At 35.9% G+C, this 23,889-nt stretch overlaps 1 protein-coding gene across 6 annotated transcripts in view; it reads right to left on the bottom strand.

Moving 5' to 3' along the window:
* Nucleotides 1–23,889, bottom strand: part of SYCP1 (synaptonemal complex protein 1) — a 118,968-nt gene that overhangs the window by 88,523 nt on the left and 6,556 nt on the right. For 4 of the 6 annotated variants that reach the window (XM_023259021.2, XM_045033317.1, XM_023259019.2 and 1 more), the window contains 6 exons: nucleotides 23,686–23,753; nucleotides 15,167–15,240; nucleotides 5,161–5,219; nucleotides 3,654–3,723; nucleotides 2,616–2,689; nucleotides 143–251 (listed from right to left, as the gene is read on the bottom strand). In XM_023259021.2, the coding sequence (XP_023114789.1) occupies nucleotides 143–251; nucleotides 2,616–2,689; nucleotides 3,654–3,723; nucleotides 5,161–5,219; nucleotides 15,167–15,240; nucleotides 23,686–23,753 (454 nt within the window). Of the gene's footprint in view, nucleotides 1–142; nucleotides 252–2,615; nucleotides 2,690–3,653; nucleotides 3,724–5,160; nucleotides 5,220–15,166; nucleotides 15,241–19,623; nucleotides 19,822–23,685; nucleotides 23,754–23,889 lie in introns of those variants that run through there. The other 2 variants (XM_045033316.1, XM_023259022.2) reach the window with 2 other exon arrangements.

The following is a 23,889-nucleotide window of genomic DNA, read 5'->3' as shown; positions in this document are numbered from 1 at the left end:
CCCTCCTCCAAAGATCCAATCCAGGTTGAGAATTACAGCACTAGAAAGCATTACGACAAAACTGTAATGAAAGCCAAAATTTTAAATATAACAAGAGTAATACACAAGACACATTGTTATATTTTCTTATGTAAATTCTTACTTGTCTTTTCCTCTAATCGATTAACTTTATCTCTGGATTCCTCCAGCAGAAATACCAAATTTTTGATTTCATTTTCTTTCTCAGTATTTTGGAGCAATAGTAGTGATACCTAAAATGAAATATTTAAATAATACAATATAAATATGAAAAATTAAATATAATACCTTAGCATTTACCATTACCTACAATTATTTATGTACTTGTTTATATGCTTTTCAACTGGTTGTGCCTGGCATTTAGTACATATTTGCATAATAAACATTTACTAAGTGAATGAACAAACTAATATGATCTACCCAATGATCTACCCGATATTATAATATGCATTTCAAGTTAGTACTTAGAATACACAGATAATGAAATAGATATATAATGAAATCTATTGGCTCATTTATTCCATAAATATTATGGAGCACCTACTTCATTCCACAAACCATAATAAGCATTGAGTATACAGAGATAAGGAAACCTACCTTAAAGAAACTCAGAGCCTTACACCAGGAGACAACTATACTTGACTACTATTAGTAACAGGACAAAATGTTATATGAATCAGCACACACACACACACACACACACACACACACACACACACACACACAGACCTAAATCAGTCTTAGAGGATGTAAACAAAAATTAATCCTTCTCAGAGTACTGAATTGAGTCTTGATAGACAAATAGAAATTAATCAAACACAGAAATTAACATTCTAACTCATACAAGAACACAAAGGATCAAGAGATCATGTTTTATTTAAAGAGCTGAAAATATTCAGATGGCTAGAGTATAGAGTCCATGTGAAGAAAAAGGTAAAAGATAAACTTATAAAGACAAGCTGAAGACTCGCAGATTCAAGATGGCAGAAAGACCTCTCTGCCCTGTATTCAATTCCAAATCACCCAAGAAATAACCAGGAGAACAAAGACAGATTCCATTTCCCATGAAACTATGAGACTTCTATGACCCAAACCACGATATGTAATGAAGGAAAGCAGTTAAAAGGAATGGAAAATGATGTAGTATAGAAAAGCAAGGTCAAACCTAAGAGCCTACACAGGGAAGATACTATTGAGAAGCAAAACAATTCAATCCCAAAGGACTCCAGAATGTTTCAAGAATTAGAGGCAACAGACACTGTGGAAGGTAGGTATAAAAAAGACTAAGCATAAGGAGGCTATTTGGAAGTCTGTATAAAGAGTATGAAAACCGCCCCAGGTCCACTTAATCCTCCTTTTTCAGACTCTCCTCCTTGATAGCCAATGTAGTCAGAGAACTAACCTGACTAAAGATGCAGACATAGTCATATTGAAAAAGAGAATCTCTAAACCTAGGTTTTCTAATCACAGGGAGGGTTGTAATGAAAGGTCAGCCTGTGGAATAGTAAAACTCATCCTGTCCTTCCTACTCTGCCAGCCTCAATCCAAAATGCCATCAGTCAAGTCTGTATCACCAAGCAGGAATTTGGAGAATTAAAAAAAAAAAAAAAAAAAAGTATTATAAATAATGACATTTAGAAGTCCATAGCAAAACACTAGTTGGCCACGCCACCATTTCACAGGGAACCCCACCAATCTATAAGCCCTGCCCATGCACCCAGAACTCCAACAAGCTTTTTAGCACTTCCTTCTTTTTTTGTGTTCTTTATAATACTCACAATTTTAACTTTTAAAAAGGCCTTCTCTCAGAAATCTGGTTTAAAAGTTCAGCTACAATATGGAAAATTATTAAGTCTTTCAAAAGATCTAAGCCTTAACACATAAATTTAACCAGAATTTAAAAATACAAGTATCTTCTCTGTACTTTCAATTAACTTTTGTTACTATTGTTTAAGTAGATATCTTTGTTATCTATCATTACAAGATATCTTATAAAAAATAAAAAAAAACTCTGAAAAAACAGGGGGAGACAGAAAGAAGGGGATTCCTTTCTATAAAACATTTTCCATTGGTAAGCATGACTTGAAACTGATTAAGTTGGCATAATAATTGACATTCTTGTGAATGTCAAAGAACACAGACATTATTTTCACATTTTCCACTACATGACATTAATAGAAAGAAGCAAAAGAGTATTTTAGTTCCCCCTCCTTGGTGTCATTAATAACAAATACATTTCAAAATAAACTGCAAAATAGGAGTTGAGTGGTCAACGATCATCATCTTTACATTTGATAAAATTTTTATCTAAACCAAAGTTCTCATAAAATATTTTTGCAGCAATGTTACCCACTAATATAAATATTGTAGAAAATTCACTGAGTTTTTAAAAAAGGGTTGCCATTCAGGGCATGCATGTTTGAATCAATGGAAATTAATTCTGCTAGGTAAATGGCTAAATATTTGGAAATGTATATTTAAAATCTCTCACAGAAATTTATCATGCAGTCTGCAATACAGATTTTTTTTGAAATTTTAAGTATTTTATGAATTATCAAATACAAAGAATACAAAGAGTTGATTTTTTTAAAAAAAACCTGCTTTTCCTTGTCATGTACTTCCTTCTTATATTCCTCTTCAAGGTGTTGGAATTTTTCATGATCTTCCTTTACTTTAAAAATAAAGCCGATATACTTTAATATCTTAACACAATTACACAATAAAATTTAAAGTTTCTGAGACTTTATTTCACCTCTTTATTTATCTAGATACTAAACCTTAAAAGTTCTATCAAGTTAAAACTGCTATTTTCTTGATGTTTAATAAAATATTGAATTTAAATAATATCAAAATATAACAAGAAAATTCTATACTTTTTATAACAGCAAATATTTAAAAGCTTATACTTTATAACACATTTTTTTAAATAACAGATTTTAAATATATACAGATTTTAAATAACAGATTTTAAATATATACAGAGTTGACCCTTGAACAACAAACATTAGGGACACTGACCCCTACACAGTTGAAAATCCACGTATACTTTTGACTCCCCAAAAACTGAACAACTAATAGCCTACTGGTGACCAAAAGCCTTACCCATAACATGTTTTGTATGTCATACGTATTATAGACTGTATTCTTACACTAAAGTAAACTAGAGAAAATGTTAAGAAATTCATAAGAGAAAGTACATTTATAGTACTATGCTGTGTTTACTGAAAAAAATCCACAGAAGTGGACCTGCACAGTTCAAATTTGTGTTGTTCAAGGGTCAACTTGTTATTTTATCATGAAACTTTACCAAGAAATGTAAAAATAAGACCAAATCACCCTTCTAAAAAATTAGTACAAACCATAGTAAGTTTGATTTCAGGGAAAATGTAGCTTTGAAGCCAAAAGACTATTTTTAACATATATCAATTCCCTGCCACATTCCACAAGATTTTGAGGGGTTTACAAAACCCTGAGTACGAAATTTAAAAGACCTGAGGAATCAAGCTGAAGCTAGGAAAACATTAAAGGAATCTAATTTTTTATTAGATTTATATATTTTTATTTATTTTTATTTTATTTATTTATATTTTTTATAAACATCAGTAGAGTAATATAAAATTAAATAGGATCCATACATTTAAAATGCATTTCCAATCTGGAATTCTCAGCTTGCCCACGAAGTTCCTCAAAAGCTATTATCATTTTCTGAAATATAAAATTTAACTTTTAAGAATCATACTTACATTTTTTAAATAGGTTCTTTAAACTATGAAAATATTAATAAATTTGTCTCATGATCACTAGATATAAAACCACTCAACTTTGAATAATGAAATTCCCATAACTTGTAATAATTAAATAACTTACTAAAAATGTATTAAGAGTGCCTACTAAATTAGCTTCCCAGATGCTTAAATGCACTGGAGACATGTTACATACTACCAAACAGCAGCAAAATGATTTTTGGTATTCTAGTCATTTACTTAATAGCCCATATCAAAGTCTATAATTTTACATTTTTTTTGCTTACTTAATTTCTGTCTTCCCCCCACTAAAGTGTAACCTCTGTGAGGTCTCCCTCCTATTAGAGTCCAAATTAACTTACGTCATCTAGCAGTGTTAAGTTCATTCAGGATTCAACAAATCCTGATTTGCAGATTTGTACGAATTCATTTATTTGTTCAATAAATAGTTACTGAGTATCTACCATGTGCCAGCCACTGTTTTAGGCACTTAGGATATACGACAAGGTTCTGATAGGGAACTAATTTATATTCCAGGGTAATGGAAAATACTTACATATACATCTATATCAAATAAATGTCATGTGGCTTTCAGCCAAGTTAAACAAGGTGAGGAGATAGAGAAAAAGTGAAAGGAAAGGTATTTTAGATAAAGTAGTAAGGGGGATAATTAAAAAGGAGAATGAAGCTTAAGAGTTCTCATAAAATCTTGGACACAAAAGTTCTGGACAAAGTCAAAGAACCAAGATCATAAAGAGGTTACAAGTTTGAGAAACATAAGAAAGAATGACTATACCTGAAAAAGCAAAGTGGAAAACAAGAGGGATAAGAAAGGTAAGCAGGAACCAGACACATTAGTAATACTTTGTATTTTTTTTCAAATTAATGGTTATGTAACATAATGTGATAGTCTCTGACACAGAGTTAATACATATTTGATAAATTAAGTTAAATGGTGTCACTAACATGTAAATTCAAAAGCCACTGAATAACAAAACATTAACACACCTAGTACAGAATCTTAATCTTATTGGATATAATCCTATGTCAACAAATAATAATCCTTTTATCAAGAAGAGTTACATATATCTTTGTAGCTATCACTCGATTTTGCTTAGAAATGTCTCTATTTAGCAGTGTCTATGTGGCTCAGTCAGTTAAGCATCCAACTTCAGCTCAGGTCATGATCTCATGGTTCATGGGTTTGAGTCCTACACATCAGGCTCTGCACTAAAGGCTCGGAGCCTGGAGTCTGGTTCAGATTTTGTGTCTCCCTCTCTCTCTCTCTCTGCCCCTTCCCTGCTTGTGTGTGCTCGCTCTCTGCCTCTCTCTCTCTCAAAAATAAACGCTTTTTTAAAATGCCTCTGTTTAGAACATTTAACTTTTCACTACGACTTACCTCAATGTTATTATTTAGATCCACATATACTTGCCTAGTTTCTTCCCGTTCATATTCATCTATTAATATAAAATAATTCAGAATTAAATTTTAAAATGATTATAATGCCAATAATACTCAAAATGCCTCAAGAAAACATTAAAATATTTAAAATTCTGTTAGTGAAATGTATTAGTATATCCTGAGTCTCTGAAAATAGTATCAAATGTACAGAATTGTTGATTACTATATTGTACATCTGAAACTAACATAACGTTGTATGTCAACTATACTTCAATAACAAGTTTTTTTAAATAAGCTACTTCATAGTAGTCTCACAGCAAGGCACAGCAAGGCATGGTAAGGCATGATTTTATTTCAACCTCGAAAGTTCTAATTTTCTTTTACCGAATTACTACCCATGAATTTATTCAAACTTTGTAAAATATATTTACAGTTTTAGCCTTTAAAATGAGTAGGGATTTAACAATTATTCTATTAAGTACTTTCTCCTGTGTATATTTATGATTCATAGAGTCCACATGAAAACCAAAGCCTACGATCTCTTGCTCTACTTCTGAGGAGGCAGAAAGGAAGATAAACTTGCTCTTCATGTCTTGAGGTTTAAGAATAGGTGTGGCTCCAGAGAGAAATCCCCTATAAATCCTCTACAACCTTTTTATTTTTCTGGGTGTTTTTTTTTTTGTTTTTTTTTTTTTTTTTTTACCTGAGCAATGATTCCCTCTAGCTATACTGAGGGGAATGAAGGTAGAAGGCAGTACCTTAATTACAAAGCAGTAACAGACAACGTGGCTGTTCCTTTATCATCCCCCCAAATGAGATCAGCATTACATTAAAGCATGTTAAATTTAAAGATGGTAGGGGCGCCTGGGTGGCTCAGTTGGTTAAGCGTCCAACTTCAGCTCAAGTCATGATCTCACAGTCTGTGAGTTTGAGCCCCGCATCAGGCTCTGTGCTGACAGCTCAGAGCCTGGAGCCTGTTTCAGATTCTGTGTCTCCCTCTCTCCTGACCCTCCCCCATTCATGCTCTGTCTCTCTCTGTCTCAAAAATGAATAAACGTTAAAAAAAAAAATGTAAAGAGGGTATTAGTCCCAGATTCTCAGTAACCAGCTGCAAACAAGAGAATAGCAGCTGTCAATGGGAACCCAAATAACCAAAAAGAGGGTACATGAACTATCTTTAGAAGAATGCAGGTGTCCTAAACCCCTAAAAAATAATGGAGAAAGCTCTGGACTTACAGCATATGAAACAGGAACTGAACCGATTTTATCTGAATATTAAAGGGCTGGAAATAAAGGGCTGGAAAATTTAAGGAAATAGAGGCAGAATATATCAGCATTTGAACAGAAAGATAGTTCATACTTCTCACTCCATCTATTCTGTTTTATATTCACTACTTACACACTTAGTAACACATCTTCTCTATTCCTCAGAAATGATTTGTGCCAAAGAACTGCATTCTACTGCCAACACCTCCAATTTTCCCATTACCAATACCATTAGTACTTCCAAGATACCATCCAGCCATTCTTCCAATGGAAAAGTACTGGAAATTAAATAAAACTACAGAAAAGAACATAAACAGGTATAGATATACTTTACAACTGTCAGAAGCAAGACCCTATAGGTAGTACAAAGTAGGGACTCTGGTAGCTGTTGAGTGTTCCAATGTGGTAATGTAGTATTGTAAAAATATAACCCTACATTTTCTGTTTTTCTTCTTGATATTTATCTATCCATTGATCTATCTCCCCACCCCCCATTTCACTCCCTTCTCTTTACTACCCTCCCTCCCTCTCCCTTCACACTCTACCCCTCCTCCTCCTCCCCCCCCCCCCCCCCACACACACACATGCTTTGCCCCAGTTTGGGCAACTAGATCTTTCAGCATTTACTGCCTTAAAGAAGAAATGATTCAGGGGTGTCTGGGTGGCTCAGTCGGTTAAGCATCCGACTTCAGCTCAGGTCATGATCTCATGGCTCATGAGTTCGCGCCCCGCGGCACGCTCTGTGCTGACAGCTCAGAGCCTGGAAGCTGCTCCAGATTCTATGTCTCCCTCTCTCTCTGCCCCTCTCCCACTCACACACTCTCTCTCTCTATCAAAAATAAACATTTAAAAAATAATTTAGAAAAGAAGAGATGATTCAAACAAAAGCAAAGAAAAACTCTTTGGGTTTCAAAACACCAGATTGGGGATTAAGGGAAGGATTCAGGACATAAACACTAGGTTTTTTAAATATATGAGTCAGAACAAAGATTCTCATCCTCTACGTCAAAGAAATATTTACTAATTTGTGGGAAAAAGCCTTTAGAAGGGGAAGCTAAGAGAGCTTGGTAGGTTCTGGCAGACACTTAAGAAAAGGTTCTGGAGCCCTCTACACTCACCAGACTAAGCCTCAGGGTTGAGGACCACAAAACCCCCAGCGAGTGTGGGCCAACCAAGAGCAGAGTGAGACTACACTTTTTTCTTCAGTAGGGCTCTAGAAAGATGACAAAACCTAAGAAGAAATGCCTGTGAAGTATATCTAGGCAGATAGGGCTTTAGACAGCTTCCATTACCCTTGTTGCAACACCCGATGCAGCTGAGCATGGTGGGACAAAGCACAGAGAACCAGCAGATATGAATGGGCCCTGAGGACAGAAATGAGGGAGGACTCAGCAGCAACCTATGTGGACCAGTTACCGAATACCAGTCGAAACGAGAAAAGTCTCCATGGATAACAAATGTCCTTCTCTACCACATGGTACAATATGGGAACTTCCAAATTTAGATTCAACCCCAGGGGGAGGGGGAAAGTTCCCAAATTTACTAAGATTATGTTTCTTCTATGTCAGCAGCATCAAGGCTTTAAGATATTAAAAATTAAGATATTTTTATATTTTAAGATATCAAAGTGTTATGCATGTTTCAGTTTATTGATTACAATTATGCAGAATCATAGTTTCTACATTTATCAGAGCATCAGAAAACCAGCCCGAAGGGGCAGAGTCACACAAGGTGAAAACTTTACAAACTGCTCAAGGATCTGCCATACAACTGTAAATATAAAAAGAGGATTCAGCCACTAAACCAGAGGAGGTAAATCCAGACTAACGTCAGTTTATCACCTAGTTTATTTAGCCTGGATAGTTCTTGCTTTTGTCAATGGCATATATGGTGAGAAAACCCACATGAGGCCTACAAAAAAATACTGTCAAAGGAAAGGTAACAACATGAGAGATGTTAAAAGGAATAACCTATCTCTGAAAACAAAGTCTATCTAGAGAACCCAGATGAAGATTTCAGAAAACTATCCAGTATCCTCAACAGAACCAAGAAAATATGGTCAATGAAAGAAATGGGATAAATCAAATAGAAAAATAAATGAGGAGGAAAGGGGCAATGAATTGGATGACACTACAAGAGAATTACAGGTTAGAGGCAGAACAGTACAGAATTGATATTTCAAAAGTCAAACTGGAAATATAAGAAACAAACAGGATGAGGGGGAAAATATTAAAACAATTCGAGAAAAGAAGAACTGAAGGCCAACAAACAAGTATTGCCCAAACAAAAATCAGACAGTGCCCATAGATATCATAAAGCTTTCATGAGCTAAAAAAAAGACCGGTACAGATTGAAATGGTTGTGCTGACAAAACTGTGAATTATAATGATCAAACACACACACACACACACACACACACACACACACACACACACACACACACACAATATCTAGGTATAGATCTAGGGAACTGTGATTACCCCCATTTCACAGATGAGGAAATTGTGAGAGAAAATTGTGTTATTTTCCAGGATCCCAAAGCTAGTGAGTAGTGGGACATGATTAAAACACAGGTGTGCCTGGGGGCACCTGGGTGGCTCCGGTTGAGCGTCTGACTTCAGCTTAGGCCATGATCTCATGGTTTGTGGGTTTGAGTCCAGCATCAGGCTCTGTGCTGACAGCCTGGAGCCTGCTTCAGATTCTGTGTCTCCTTCTCTCTCTGCCCCTCCCCCACTTGTGCTCTCTGTCTCTCAAAAATAAATAAATGTAAAAAAAAATTTTTTTTTTAAACATAGGTGTGCCAGGGGCGCCTGGGTGGCGCAGTCGGTTAAGCGTCCGACTTCAGCCAGGTCACGATCTCGCAGTCCGTGAGTTCGAGCCCCGTGTCAGGCTCTGGGCTGATGGCTCGGAGCCTGGAGCCTGTTTCCGATTCTGTGTCTCCCTCTCTCTCTGCCCCTCCCCCGTTCATGCTCTGTCTCTCTCTGTCCCAAAAATAAATAAAACAACGTTGAAAAAAATTTAAAAAATAAATTAAAAAAATAAAAAAAAATAAGCATAGGTGTGCGTGATTAAATCTAATTTGGATAAATGCAAAGAATGCTATCTGGATCCAAAACGTAAATGTACATGCAAAGAATAAAGCAAAAAAGAAAATGTAAAGGTTTTAATTAATAGTGAACTCACTAAGCCTATAATGCATTGTGACTATCAAACAAACTGACCTTAGAGTTCATTAAAGACACCTACAATTAGACAATGAATAGTCCCTTACACAGGTTAAGTTTCAAAACTAGATTACTTCAGACAGATCTGGACTCTGTAACAAAGATGTTCAACAGATCAACCAAAATGCCAAAAGCACTTAAGAATCTTCAAATGTCTAGGCTAACGACAAGATTCAAAAAGGACAAGAAGCCAGCTTTAAAGATCTAAAGAGATAGCACATAAAAAATGACTTAGACTTTTTCCATATGCCCTAAGGAGAGCTACAATAAGAAGACAGAAACTACGTCAAGATTTCAGCTCAACTGGGGCGCCTGGTTGGCGCAGTCGGTTAAGCGTCTGACTTCAGCCAGGTCACGATCTCGCAGTCCGTGAGTTCGAGCCCCGCGTCAGGCTCTGGGTTGATGGCTCGGAGCCTGGAGCCTGTTTCCACTTCTGTGTCTCCCTCTCTCTCTGCCCCTCCCCCATTCATGCTCTGTCTCTCTCTGTCCCAAAAATAAATAAAAAACATTGAAAAAAAAATTTTTAAAAAGATTTCAGCTCAACATAAAAATAAAGAGCTGTCCTTAAATGACAATCTTGGGGTTAGTGAGTTTCCATCACTAAATATATTCAAACATAAAAAAGACTACCACTGGGGCGCCTGGGTGGCGCAGTTGGTTAAGCATCCGACTTCAGCCAGGTCATGATCTCACGGTCAGTGAGTTCCAGCCCCGCATCGGGCTCTGGGCTGATGGCTCAGAGCCTGGAGCCTGTTTCCGATTCTGTGTCTCCCTCTCTCTCTGCTCCTCCCCCGTTCATGCTCTGTCTCTCTCTGTCCCAAAAATAAATAAACGTTGAAAAAATTAAAAAAAAAAAAAAAAAAGACTACCACTTGGTTAGACATGCTATAAAGGAAAGTAGATCAATGGAAATGTAAGTAGACTACAAAAGCTTTAAAGTCTTTCCCAAGACTAAAACACTAACTACTTTAGGTTAGGACTTAAGGCTACCAAAAAAAAAAAAAAAAAAAAAAAGCTAACGCAATATTTCGAATGGCAGGCTAAATAATTCAATATCATTCAGTGTGCAACAGCCATTTAAAGGGTTTTTTTTTTTAAAGGTGCATCTAAGAACATATTTGTTCTTTTTTTATTAATCTATCGCCTACTATCTTGAAAGACATTGTCTAAAGAATGGACTATACTGAATTAAGATATGATCCCTTGCCCTTAAGCTTGCAGTGAGATGTCTAGCATATAGTAGTAGACACTCAAATATTTGTTGAGGGAATTCATAAATACAGTATATGGTAAAGGTATACAAAGAAGAGGAGCATCTAAATCAGACTACAAAATTGGGGAATATTTCCCAAGAGTAGTAACATTTATTCTGAGTTTTGAAGAACAAATACGAGCTAAGGAGATGAAGGAAAGAGGATCAGTCAATAAAAAAAATATATTCAAAAGCTCAGAAGCATAATCTGTTTAGGGAGTAACAAGCAGTTCTCCATGAGCCTGTATATATGGGAAAGTGGCAAACACCATGCTATCCACCAAAAAACATATGGAAAGCCATTTAATGAATTAGACAGTAACATGATTTGGTCTATATTTTAGGAAAGCATCAAGGACTCTGTTTTCTGGTAATAGCTAAGTAATTCAGACCAACCCTCCTACTGCAGACAGTTAAAAATCTGGAGGATCTTTTAATTCTTAAAGGAATCAAAGATCTAAAAACATCATGATGAAAACATAATCAGGCCAAGAATAGATTGAGGGTTATAATTCAAAAATGCCAAACCAACTTCCAGTGCCAGTCAAGATGAAGTAATTCTACTATAGCTTTTCTCTCCCATTGCTTACAGCTAAGATCCCTGAATGAAATACATAAAGCATAAACTACTTTAGGACTCTGAAAAGTAAGCAAAGGCAGATATATTGGAGACAAAAAGTAAAATCTTAAAGAAATGACTCGTGTGAAGGTGAGTTTCCTGTTTAGGTTTTTTCCTATCTTCCCTCCTAACAGTGGCCAAAGTGTAAGGCCCCAGCAGAACTGTAATAGGAAACATGAGCAGCAAAAGGAAATCCTGATTTTTTTCTTTTTTTTCCCCTCACAGCCCTGTCCCCAAAATGGCCCTAGTAGTGGAATAGTAGCAGCCATGGCAGCAAGGACATACAAAACCCCAAAAGAAATTCCACATTTACAGCCAACAGGCAGGGAAAATGGGCCCAAGGCTGAGCATGGGAGAGAAATCTTAAAGACAGCTCCAAAAGAGGATTACCTAAATTATGATATGAGTCCCATGGGAAAATTGAGAGACTATACATGTACAAGACAGACCCAAAACAAATACAGCAAGGGCTTTGAAAACTAAACTCCAATATAAACCACTACCCACATCCCAGACCTAATCTTGAGTGGAGCATACAAGAAACAGAGCCAGAGCAGTATACCAAAGGCTTTGAAAACTGAACTGGGGGGCGCCTGGGTGGCTCAGTCGGTTAGGCGTCCGACTTCAGCCAGGTCACGATCTCGCGGCCCGTGAGTTCGAGCCCCGCGTCGGGCTCTGGGCTGATGGCTCAGAGCCTGGAGCCTGTTTCCGATTCTGTGTCTCCCTCTCTCTCTGCCCCTCCCCCGTTCATGCTCTGTCTCTCTCTGTCCCAAAAATAAATAAACGTTGAAAAAAAAAAATTAAAAAAAAAAAAAAGAAAACTGAACTGATACTGGAAGCCAGCACACAAAAGGCAAGATAGAACTTGTGATCTGATCTGGAGTTGACAAACTGCTAAAAAATAAACAAACATATACATTGTCCTGGGGATTTTAAAAGGACCCAGATTCTCACAACATATAATTTCAAAATGTCCAGGATATAATCAAAACTTTTCAACATTCAAAGAACCAGGAAAATGTGACACCATTCTAGGTCTCAAGCAAATAATCATAGATAATGAAGTACACAATGAGATAAACAAGAAGTAGAATGCAGAGGACGACACACCAGAATAGACCCCTTTAATAAACTTTATTAAAACCTTAATAAAATAATGTTTAATTTATTATGTTCATGGAGATAAAAAAAAAAAAGCTGAACTTAAAAATTTCAGCAAGGAACACTAGTGGTGAACATCGCATATTAAATCACAATGTTACACACCTGAAACTAATGTAACATTGTCCATCAACTTTATGTTAAAGAAAAATTTCAGCAACAAACCTGAAAGTCTAAAAAGTGACACTACAGATATTTTTAAGACCAGCTAATATATACAAAACCAGAATATGCAATAACAAAAATTGAAACTTCGATTAATGAATTAAAAAACAAACTAGAACTAGCTAAAAAGAGAATTAGTGTACTAGAAGAGAGATTAGAAGAAATGTTCCCAAATGGCACACAAGAAAAGAGATGAAAAACATATACAAGGCAGAAATATGAAAGGTAACAGCACAGTGGCCTCACTGACTTGAAAAGATTAAACAGGCTTTCATCTAAGGGACTTTGCACTTACTATTTCCCAAAATAACTACATGGCTCACCCCCCCCCCCCCGCCACACACACACACACTTACTAGGGTCCCTAAAATACTTCCCCAATCACCCTATCCCAAAATACTCTCTCCTTAAGTAGTTACCATCACCCAACATATAATTTGTTTATGGTCTGTGTCCCTCCACTAGGATGTATCCTCCTTAAAAGCAGAAACTGTTCATTGCTGTTTTCCTCAGCATTCAGAATATTTCATGACCCAAAGTAGACACGTTAAAAGCTGGTGAATGAATAAATGAGACAGAAAAATCCAATAGCAAAAGGAAAGACTTCAGGAAGAATCTAGATGGAGTTTACATTAATAAGTGTAAAGACTTTGTATAGGAAAAAACGATCTACACATCATATCAAGATACACTCATCGGTTCATTTAAGAAATCACCTAAAAATCTTTTTAAAGATTCTTCAAACCTCTCCCACCATCTATCTCTGACTTAGAGAACATAAAACTAAACAGAGGAAAAAAAAAAAAAAAAAAAAAAACTAGCAGCCTTGTCTCTATGGCCCAGGTTACTTTCTACAAAGCAGTCAACACACCATCCCTCTACACCCATCAGTGTATACTTTTCACCATTTTTTATACATAGATGGGAAAGCTAATATTGAAAGTTGAATAAACAGGATGCAGTGGAGGAGCTGGTAGTGGTACACTACATTCTGGAAAATATATATAGTTCTAAAAGCAAAGTACTATGTGCAGGGACAAAGAATTAAAAACACTAGCAATAGTGCATACTGGAAAGAAAAGAAAGAAAAGAAAGAAAGGAAAGAAAGGAAAGAAAGAAAGAAAGAAAGAGAAAGAAAAAGAAAAGAGGACAAGGAAGAGGAGAGGGGGAAGGAAAAGGAAGAGGAGGAGGAGGAAAAAAAGAAAAAGAAAAAAAAGGGAGGAGGAGGGGTGGAGCACTTTGTACTGTTACAAGCAATTTATATTTATTAACAAATTTAATTCTCAAAACAACACTAAGAGGCACTTTATTAACCAATAAACAGTGGATCAGAGATTATATAACTTATCCAAGGTCAAGTAGACAGCAACCTAACTCTTAAGCCCAGGCTCTTAAGCAATAAGCTGTGTGACACTAAAATTTTAGCTATCCTGAAAAAGCAGATAGACAGTATATCCTAATAGATTCTTGGAAGAAACAAAGTAGAGCTAGTGTGAAAATAATGACAAAGATAAAAGTATTATTTTTGAAAATAAAATTTGTTTTTCATCAAAATGAAAAAAAATTCCTACAAGTAAAATCAAAATATGCATACAATGAAAAGGTGTACTTTCATATATATACGACAACCTTATTTGAATATTTTAAAAGCATGTTTCTTTAGGAGAAACTTGAGAATTCTATTTAGATAGGAAATAAATATTGCACTACTCTTAAGTACTATGCCTTCAGCATAGCCCTCCACCAGTAGTTTCTATTATAAACATGGTTATGCATCAAAATTCAATATGCTGGTTGTTCCAGACAGAAAGGTTAGTCTCAAGATCACATTTTAACTGAAATAAGAACTACAAATGCCAGATATATAGCTTTTGAAATAAATTATCTTTCAAAAAAACTTTGAGCTTTGAAAGCTCAAAGAACTGAGAATCAAATTACTACTTATGCAAAGAAATGGTATGAGGCACATGTAACTTGTTCAAATCAAAGTTGGCTCCAAAAAGTGGGCTCCAAAAAACAATTTCTTCCCTTCTCCATTAAAATAATAATAAGTTGACGGGGCGCCTGGGTGGCTCAGTTGGTTGAGCATCCGACTTCAGCTCAGGTCATGATCTCACAGTTTGTGAGTTTGGGCCCCACATCGGGCTTGGGCTAGGTGCTGACAGCTCAGAGCCTGGAGCCTGCTTCTGACTCTGTGTCTTCCTCTCTCTCTGCTCCTCCCCCACTCTGTCTCTCTCTCAAAAATAAACATTAAAAAAAATTTTTTTTAAATAATAACAAATTGAGAAAATCACATAAAACAAGAAAAATATTTACATTTCTTTGTCTTTTCTGCAGATCTGGCACAGGTTTCTTTGAGTAAATTGCATAAATGCCTTGTAGCATTATTCCTGAAAGAAAGCAAAGAGTCTGTGTAAGTGCAATCTGATCTCAAAGCAAAATCATATATAAAAGTTATGAAACATTATTTTTATAATTTTTGAAGAAAGTCTTATAATACTTTAATATGTATATCACATCCCTCATAAATGACTATATGAAAAAAAATGGGTTGACTGCACTATTAGCAAAGATGATTTAGTAACTGCTTCCCTTTAAAGTAAAAAGGATAGTTCCTTAACAAGTTTCTACCCAAGTAGCTATCAATAACCCTTCAGTAAACAGTTCTAGATTTGCAGAAGAAAAAATATGAGAAAAGAGGGTAGGGCTTTTCATTTACTAATTACCCCACATATACTCTAGCTGTCTTACCCTCAAAACAGTAAACAGGTAATTTTCTGACTAGCCTTTCATAACATGAATAAGACAACCTCTGATCATCTCAATAGATGCAGAAAAAGCATTTAATAAAATTCAATATCCATTTGTGATAAAAACTCTCAACAAAGTTGGGTATAAAGAGAATGTACCTCAACATAATAACGGCCATATATGACAAGTACACAGCTTGCATCATATTCAACAGTAAAAAGCCAAAAGCTTTTCCTCTAAGATCAGAATGAGACAAGAATACCCCCTCTTACCATTTTTATTCAGCATAGTATTAGAAGAACTAGTCAGAGCAATGAGGCAAGAAAATAAATAAAGGTATCAAAAAAAAAAGGCATCCAAATTGGAAAGGAAAAAGAAACTCTTAACATGATATATAGAGAAAACTCTAAAAACCCCACCAAAAAACTGTTAGAACTAAAAAACCAGTTCAGTGAAGTGTGTAGGATATAAAATTAATATACACAAAGATCAGCTGCATTTGTGTACACTGATAATGAACTATCTGAAGGAGAAATTAAGAAAACAACCCCATTTACAGTTGCATCAAAAAGAATAAAATACCTAGGATTAAATTTAACCAAGGAAATTAAAGACCTGTGTACTGAAAACTATAATACATTAAGAAATTGAAGACACAAATAAATGGAAAGATATTCCATGCTCATAGATTAGAAGAATATTGTTAAAATGTCCACATTACCTAAATGGGTCCTAATACCAATTCCAATGTGGAGGGGCAGTGGTTCAATTCTTGGGACCAACAAGCAATTCTTGGGACACCAGTTGAGTGTACCACAATTCAATTCAATCTGACACTACCTACCTGGAGATAGCCTCAGATTCTAAGGGTTCGGTCCTACAAAAACTGCTGTTCCCCCAGCCCTACTTGACCAGTTGCAAGCCCAAGTTGTTACCTACACTTCTGTCCAAATGGCTATAAATAAAAAATTCCCATGACTCACTCCTTAGTTTTCAGACACCAGTAACAAGCTCAGATTGTTACCTATACCTCTGACAAACTGCCTATAAATCTGAGGTTCCTTAGGTTCAATTAATTTGCTAGAGCAGCTCACTGAACACTGAGAAACAATTCACTTGCCATGTTACTAGTTTATTATAAAAGAATATAAGTCAGAAATAGATAAAAGAGATGCACAGGGACAGGCATGGGGAAAGGGTGGGGAGCTTCCATGTTCTCTCTGAGCTCACCACTCTCTTCAAATCTCTTTACCAAGCTCGAAGTTTTCCTGAACCCTGTCCTCTTGGGTTTTCATGGAGGCTAAGTTACATAATCATGATTGATTAAATCATTGGTCAATGATGACAGATTCGACTTCCAGACCCTCTTCCCCTTACCAAGGTGGAGGGGGGGGGGGGGCGGGTAGGGGTGGAGAGGGACTGTAAGTTCCAACCCTCTAATCACATGGTGGGTTCTCCTGGCAGCCAACCTCATCCTTAAGTAGGTTCCAAAAGTCATCTCATTAACATAATAAGAGATACTTTTGTCACTCTTAGCACTTAGGAAATTTCAAGGGTTTTGGAAGCTATGAGCCAGGAATGGTGGATGAAAACCAAATATATATACATATATGTGTGTGTGTGTGTGTGTGTGTGTGTGTGTGTGTGTATGTATGTGTGTGTATATATATTTATATGAGAAATACAGATTTGGTCATCTGAATGACCAAATATATTTTTCTTATAAATATCACACTACCCAAAACAATTCACAGAATCAATGCAATCCCAACCAAATTTTCAACGGCATTTTTCAGATACAGAACAAACCTAAAATTTGTATGATATCACCAAAGAGCCAAAGCAAACTTGAGAAAGAAGAGCTAGAGGAATCACACTTCCTCATTTCAAACTATATGACAAAACTAGAGTAATCAAAACAGTCTGGGAGGAGGGGAGAACTGGTTAAATAGGTGACGGGGATTAAGGAGTACACTTGTTGGGATGAGCACCAAGTACTGCATGGAAGTGTTGAATCACTGTATTGTACACCTGAAACTAATATTACATTGTATGTTAACTAACTGGAATTTAAAAAGTTTTTCAAAAGTATGGTATTGGCATAAAAACAGACACTTAAATCAACAAAACAAACAAACCCATGCATATATGGTGAGTTCATTACCAAGGAGCCAAGAATATACAACGGGGAAAGAAGAGTCCCTTCAATAAATGGTGTTCAGAAGGGGCACCTTGGTGGTTGGCTCCATCAGTTAAGCATCCAACTTGGGCTCAGGTCATGATCTCACAGTTTGTGAATTTGAGCCCTGTGTTGGGCTCCGTGCTGCAGCTCAGAGCCTGGAGCCTGCTTCTGATTCTGCGTTTTTCTCTCTCTCTCTGCTTCTCCCCTGCTCGTGCTCTCTCTCTGTCTCCCAAAAATAAATAAACATTAAAAATTGTTTGAAATAAATAAATGCCACTGGGAAAATGGAACCACTATCTTATAGCATACACAAAATCAACTCAAAATGGATTAAAGACTTGAACATAAGACCTGAAACCATAAAACTCCTAGAAGAAAACATAAGTGGTAAGTTCCTTGACATCAATCTTAGAAATGATTTTTTTGGATTTGACACAAGGCAACAAAAGCAAAAATAAACAAGTGGGACCACATCAAAATTAAAAGCTTCTGGGGGTGTCTGGGTGGCTCAGTTGGTTAAGCACCGACTTTAGCTCAGGTCATGATCTCAAGGTTTGTAGGTTTGAGCCCAACATCCAGCTCTGTGCTGACAGCTCAGAGCCTGGAGACTGCTTCGGATTCTGTGTCTCCCTCTCTCTCTGCCCCTCCCCTGCTCGCATTCCATGTCACTCAAAAATAAATAAACGTTAAAAATAATTATTTAAAAAAAGCCATGACAACTGAAATCAATACATGATCAGTATTTAAAAAATAATAATAAAAAAACAAAAATAAATAAGTGCTTCTGCACAGCCAAGGAAACTACCAACAAAATGAAAAGACAACCTACTAAATAGGAGAATATATTTGCTGTCATTTTGCTATACATATATCCAATAATTATGTTTCATACCTAAAATTAATGTCATAGATAAATTATACCAATAAATTTTTTTAGAAAGTTCAATACAATGTAGTCTTATATATTCCAACTCTCATTACATGTTAATGAAAATTTTTAAAAAAGAAAGAAGAGGGAAAAAAGACCTCTAGATAACATGAAGTAATCATATATTCAACAGTTAGATATAATTTTCCACCTTATAAATTTTCCATAGAAATGAACTGTTACAAATTAATCATTAACAATTATTTTGGGGGTGTTTTTATATTTATTTATTTTTGAGAGAGCACAAGCAGGGGAGAGGCAGAGCGAAGGGAACAGAGGATCCAAAGTGGGCTCTGTGCTGACAGCAGCACAAACCACAAACCATGACATCATGACCTGAGCTGAAGTCGGACTCTGAACCGACGAGCCACCCAGGGGCCTCTCATTAATAATGATTTTTAGCGGCACCTGGGTGGCTCAGTCACTAAGTGTGGATCTCAATTTCAGCTCAGGTCATGATCTCACTGTCCATGAGTTCAAGTCCTGCACTGGGCTCTGTGTTCAGAGCACAGAGCCTGCTTGGGATTCTGTCTCCCTCTCTCTCTGCCCCTCTCTCACTTGCATGGGCATGCTCTCTCTCTGAAAAATAAATAAAAATAAACTTTTGAGTTTTAAAATCTACATATTAGTTTAGTAAAAAGCAAAAGATTATTACATAGACCATATCCTTTGACATTTTCAATAATCTAATAAATGAAAAAGCTAAGAAATCACTGAAATCAAGTGTGGTTTTTTTGTCTGCTTTTTCAAAATGTTTTACTTATTTTAATTCAGGAGTAGTCAACATACAGTGTTATATTAGTTTCAGGTTTAGAATACAGTGATTCAACAATTCCGGAAATTACTCAGTGCTCATGATAAATGTACTCTTAATACACTTTACCTATTTCACCCACCTCCCACCCACCTCACCTCTGGTAACCATCTGTTTGTTCTCTGTTTTTGGTTTGCCTTTTTTTTCCTTTGTTCATTTGTTTCTTAAATTCCACAGGAGTGAAGGCTGGAGGTATCACAATTCCAGATTTCAACTGCTACTACAAATATAGTGATCAAAACTGTGGTACTGGCACAAAAAGAGACACACAGGTTAAGGGAACAGAATATAAAACCCAGAAATAAACCCACAATTATGTGGTCAACTAATCTTCAACAAAGGAGGCAAGAATATGTAATGGGAAAAAAGTCTCTTCAACAAATGGTAATGGAAAAAGTGGACAGCTACATGCAAAAGAATGAAACTGGACCACTTTCTTATACTATCCACAAAAACAAATTCAAAATGGATTTTTGAAAGGCCTAAATGTGAGACCTAAAATAAAACTCTTTCCAATTTGGATGCCTTTTATTTCTTTTTGTTGATTGCCCTACAAGAAAGCACAGGCATATCAGCCATAAAACATCTTTCTAGATATGTCTTCTGAGACAAGGGAAACAAACGCAAAAATAAACTATTGGGACATCAAAATAAAAAGCTTTTGCACAGCAAAGGAAACAATCAACAAAACTAAAAAACAACCTACTGAAGGGGAGAAGATATTTGCAAATGACATATCTGATAGAGGGTTAGTATCCAAAATATACAAAGAACTTATAAAACTCAACACACACAAAAAACCTGGTAACCCAATTTAAAAATGGGCAGAAGACATAAACAATTCTCCAAAGACGACATACAGATGGCCAACAGACACCTGAAAAGATGCTCAATGTCACTAATCAACAGGGAAATGCAAATCAAAATCATGCCACCTGTCAGAATGGCCAAAATCAAAAACACAAGAAACAACAAGTGCTGGCGAAAATGTGGAGAAAAAAGAACCTTATGCACTGTGGGAATGCAAACTGTTGCAGCCACTGTGGAAAACAGTATGGAGGTTGCTCAAAAAATTAAAAACAGAATTACCATATGATCCAGTAATAGCACTACTGGGTATTTACCCAAAGAACACAAAAACACTAATTTGAAGGGATATACACAGTCCTATATTTATTGCAACTTTAAAATAGCCAAAATATGGAAGCAGCCCAAGTGGCCACTGATAGATGAATGGATAAAGAAGATGTGGTATATGCACATACACACACACACACACACACACACACACACACACACACACACAAATGGAACATTCTATCACTCAGTCATAAGAGAATGAAATTTTGCCATTTTCAACAACATGGATGGATCTAGAGAGTATAACGCTAAGAAAAATAAGCCAGTCAGAGAAAAGGTGGGTTTGCTTTATTTTTAAAGCCTGTGACTGTTCTCTAGTACAGAGCAGTAGCTCCCAAAGTATGATCCTTGGACCAGTAGCATCCCCATCACTTGTTAGAAAGGCAAATTGTGAAGCCCTACTCCACGGAATCAGAAATTCGGGGGGGGGGGGGCGGGGAGGACAACAGTATATTCTTTAACAAGCTCTGCAGATAATTTAGATGCTTGCTAAAATTTGAGAACCACTGGTCTAGAGAGGGTCTTTTTTGTTAGAGGTTTTGTAAAAATCAGAACAAGTGACCATAAACCCAATTTTTCAATTACAGTTTGAAAAAACAACTTCAGCCTCTTCCTGCTAATCTATGGTGAGAGGTAAAGGACAAAAGTGTCTTTAGCAATACGCTCCCCAAACCACAAAGACCCTTTGAGCAGCACAGCTTGGTATAAAACTAGCCATACATCCATATACAAGCAATCATCCAATCAAATATTTCAAGTCTACTCTGTATTCACAATGGCTCAATTTTAGAATTCTGAAAACCCTTCACTGGCTTCAAAACGACCATCTGCAGCAATTTCCAATCTTTTTTTTTTTCTCTAGAACCAAAATTCTCTTACAAAATGAAATCTTAACTGGATACACAAGATTTTAAATTATACTTAAAAAATAAAACTATTCTTGTTGAAGGGAGCCATAGCTATAGCCAATCAGCCTTTCTTCAGCCCACTCTTCTTCAGCCCTACCCTCGCACCCCACTTCAAGATAAAATCAAAACTCTAGCTTGTCACAAAATGCCAGAGTCGCAACCTCTAATTCTCCTCCTGGTTAATTCCTATTCGTCCTTTGGACATCCTCATCTATAGAAAGCCTTCTCTTCTCTGATAACTATCACTATCACATGCATGCCACAGGGCTTGATAAGGGTTTAATTCATCAAATTATCTAAACAAATCCCAGATAGGAGTCTGACAAATGCTGCTTTTTAAAGCAATTTCTGAATTATGTAATTGTGGATGCTTCAGGTTTGACTGCTGAAATTTGAAAATTGAGACACTAATATATGGAAATAAAATCACATATAAGGTCCTGCACTCCACTCAAAAAAAAAAAAAAAATCCCTCTCAAATTATCTAAACTATCTCAAAAGTCTTTTCCTGCTCAAAACTGTCAATAAATTAAAGTGTCCATTCCCTCTCAAACTTCTACTACAGGCCAGGCATATGGTTTTGAAATACCTAAAGTCTCTTTCGAATCTATATCCCTTTTAGAAAGTCATGACCAGTGAATAGGCTGGTCCTGAGCAACTTTATATTAAGTCTGTCATCCAACAATCAAGTCACTCGACCTTAAGTGCAACTTTGTTTCTCACCAACATTTTGACAAAGCTCTTACCTAAACGTCAAGGTTCTTTCAGATGACAAATGACAATTCAGCATTTGAGGGCAAAACTGACACACAACTCAAACAAGTGCTTAAAACAGAAGGAGATCCCATCCAAAATAAACTACCTCTCACCTCAAAAAAATGGTGTAACTCCTATGTCACGCTACACTACGTTACATTATACTATGTAATTAAACAGTCACAGTATTAACAAAAATACACATGTTCATTAGTGGAGGTAACAGCAAACTTAAGAAAGCTCACAAGTTATCAAATACTGTTATTAGGGTGACAGTAAGATACTGTAGGAACTCAGTCACATACCCTACGAAAGTGACCATAAGTACAAAATATACAATAGGCAGGCACACAACGTCAGAAACTTCCTCTTCACTCTCTCTTCTCCCTAATAACCAAACCTCAAGTAGGCAGAGAAAAAATTAAAGTATAATATTTCAATTTGATCTGGGAAGTCATAGGTTACCTTTTTTAAAGTTTGTTTATTTATTTAAGTAATCTCTAACCCCAATATTGGGCTCGAACTCATGACCCTGAGATCAAGAGTCACATGCTCTTCCAACTGAGCCAGCCAGGCACGTCCACAGGTTGTCTTGCACTTGGGCTAAAACAATTTGTCATTAAGAGCCCTTTTCACTTATCAGCAACTTCACTGACAAGGTGATAGGTCTTCCAAAACCATATTTAGCAAGCAAGTAGCAATAAGAAAGTTTTGCACTCTTTGTGGACCCATACATTACATTCTAACTATTCAATATCTATTTAGCAGATGAATTAAACAATTATATGTTTCTATTAAATTGTATATGATATAATCTGAATGAGGATGAGGTAAGAGTGTATAAAATAAGGCTTAGCTACTGCCTAGAACAAAGAAAAGGAAAAGTTAAAGATGACTCTAAAATTTAAAGCTAATGTTCATGAAACAATCATTAGGCCACTGACAAAAACAGGAACTTGAGAGTGAGAATTAGCTTGGAACTAAATTGAGCACTATTTATACTATTTACTATACTATTATACTATTTACACTATAAATACTGTACCTAAAATACTACAACAGAAAGGTAGACAATATACATAGGCAGTTGTAAATACAGAATTATCAGATACCTTTTTGACACCCAATTAATGGTTTTTCCTACCTGACATTTTAGAAAGTGAAAAATTATTAGTCAGTGACCACTGTTTGCCAAACATAAGAATGTAGAATAACTATGTCTTCCTTCTCCCACAGTACCCAGGTAAAATTCTGTATATAATACATAATAGAAAGTGTTTAATACATTTCTGGAAATTATTTTAATAAATCTGGAATGAAATTTAGAGAGAACAAATTCATTAAACGATTACTTACTCTTTTATTAAATCTTTATTTTCTTGAATTCCTTCTTCTAATTTCAAACTTACTTTTTCATTTTCAAACTAATTTACAAAACAGAAGAACAGTGCATCACATTTTGCTTAGGAAAATAAACATAAGTATAATTATTAAGCAGCATTTCTTTGCTAACAACTAAGAAGTGTAAAAAACTTTTTTGCACACAAAAAAGTTTTTTTG

The sequence above is a fragment of the Felis catus genome, chromosome C1 (genome assembly GCF_018350175.1).
Source record: "Felis catus isolate Fca126 chromosome C1, F.catus_Fca126_mat1.0, whole genome shotgun sequence".
Taxonomy (NCBI): domain Eukaryota; kingdom Metazoa; phylum Chordata; class Mammalia; order Carnivora; family Felidae; genus Felis; species Felis catus.
Note: the sequence above shows the minus strand (reverse complement) of the source record. Positions and strands in the feature narration are given on the sequence as shown.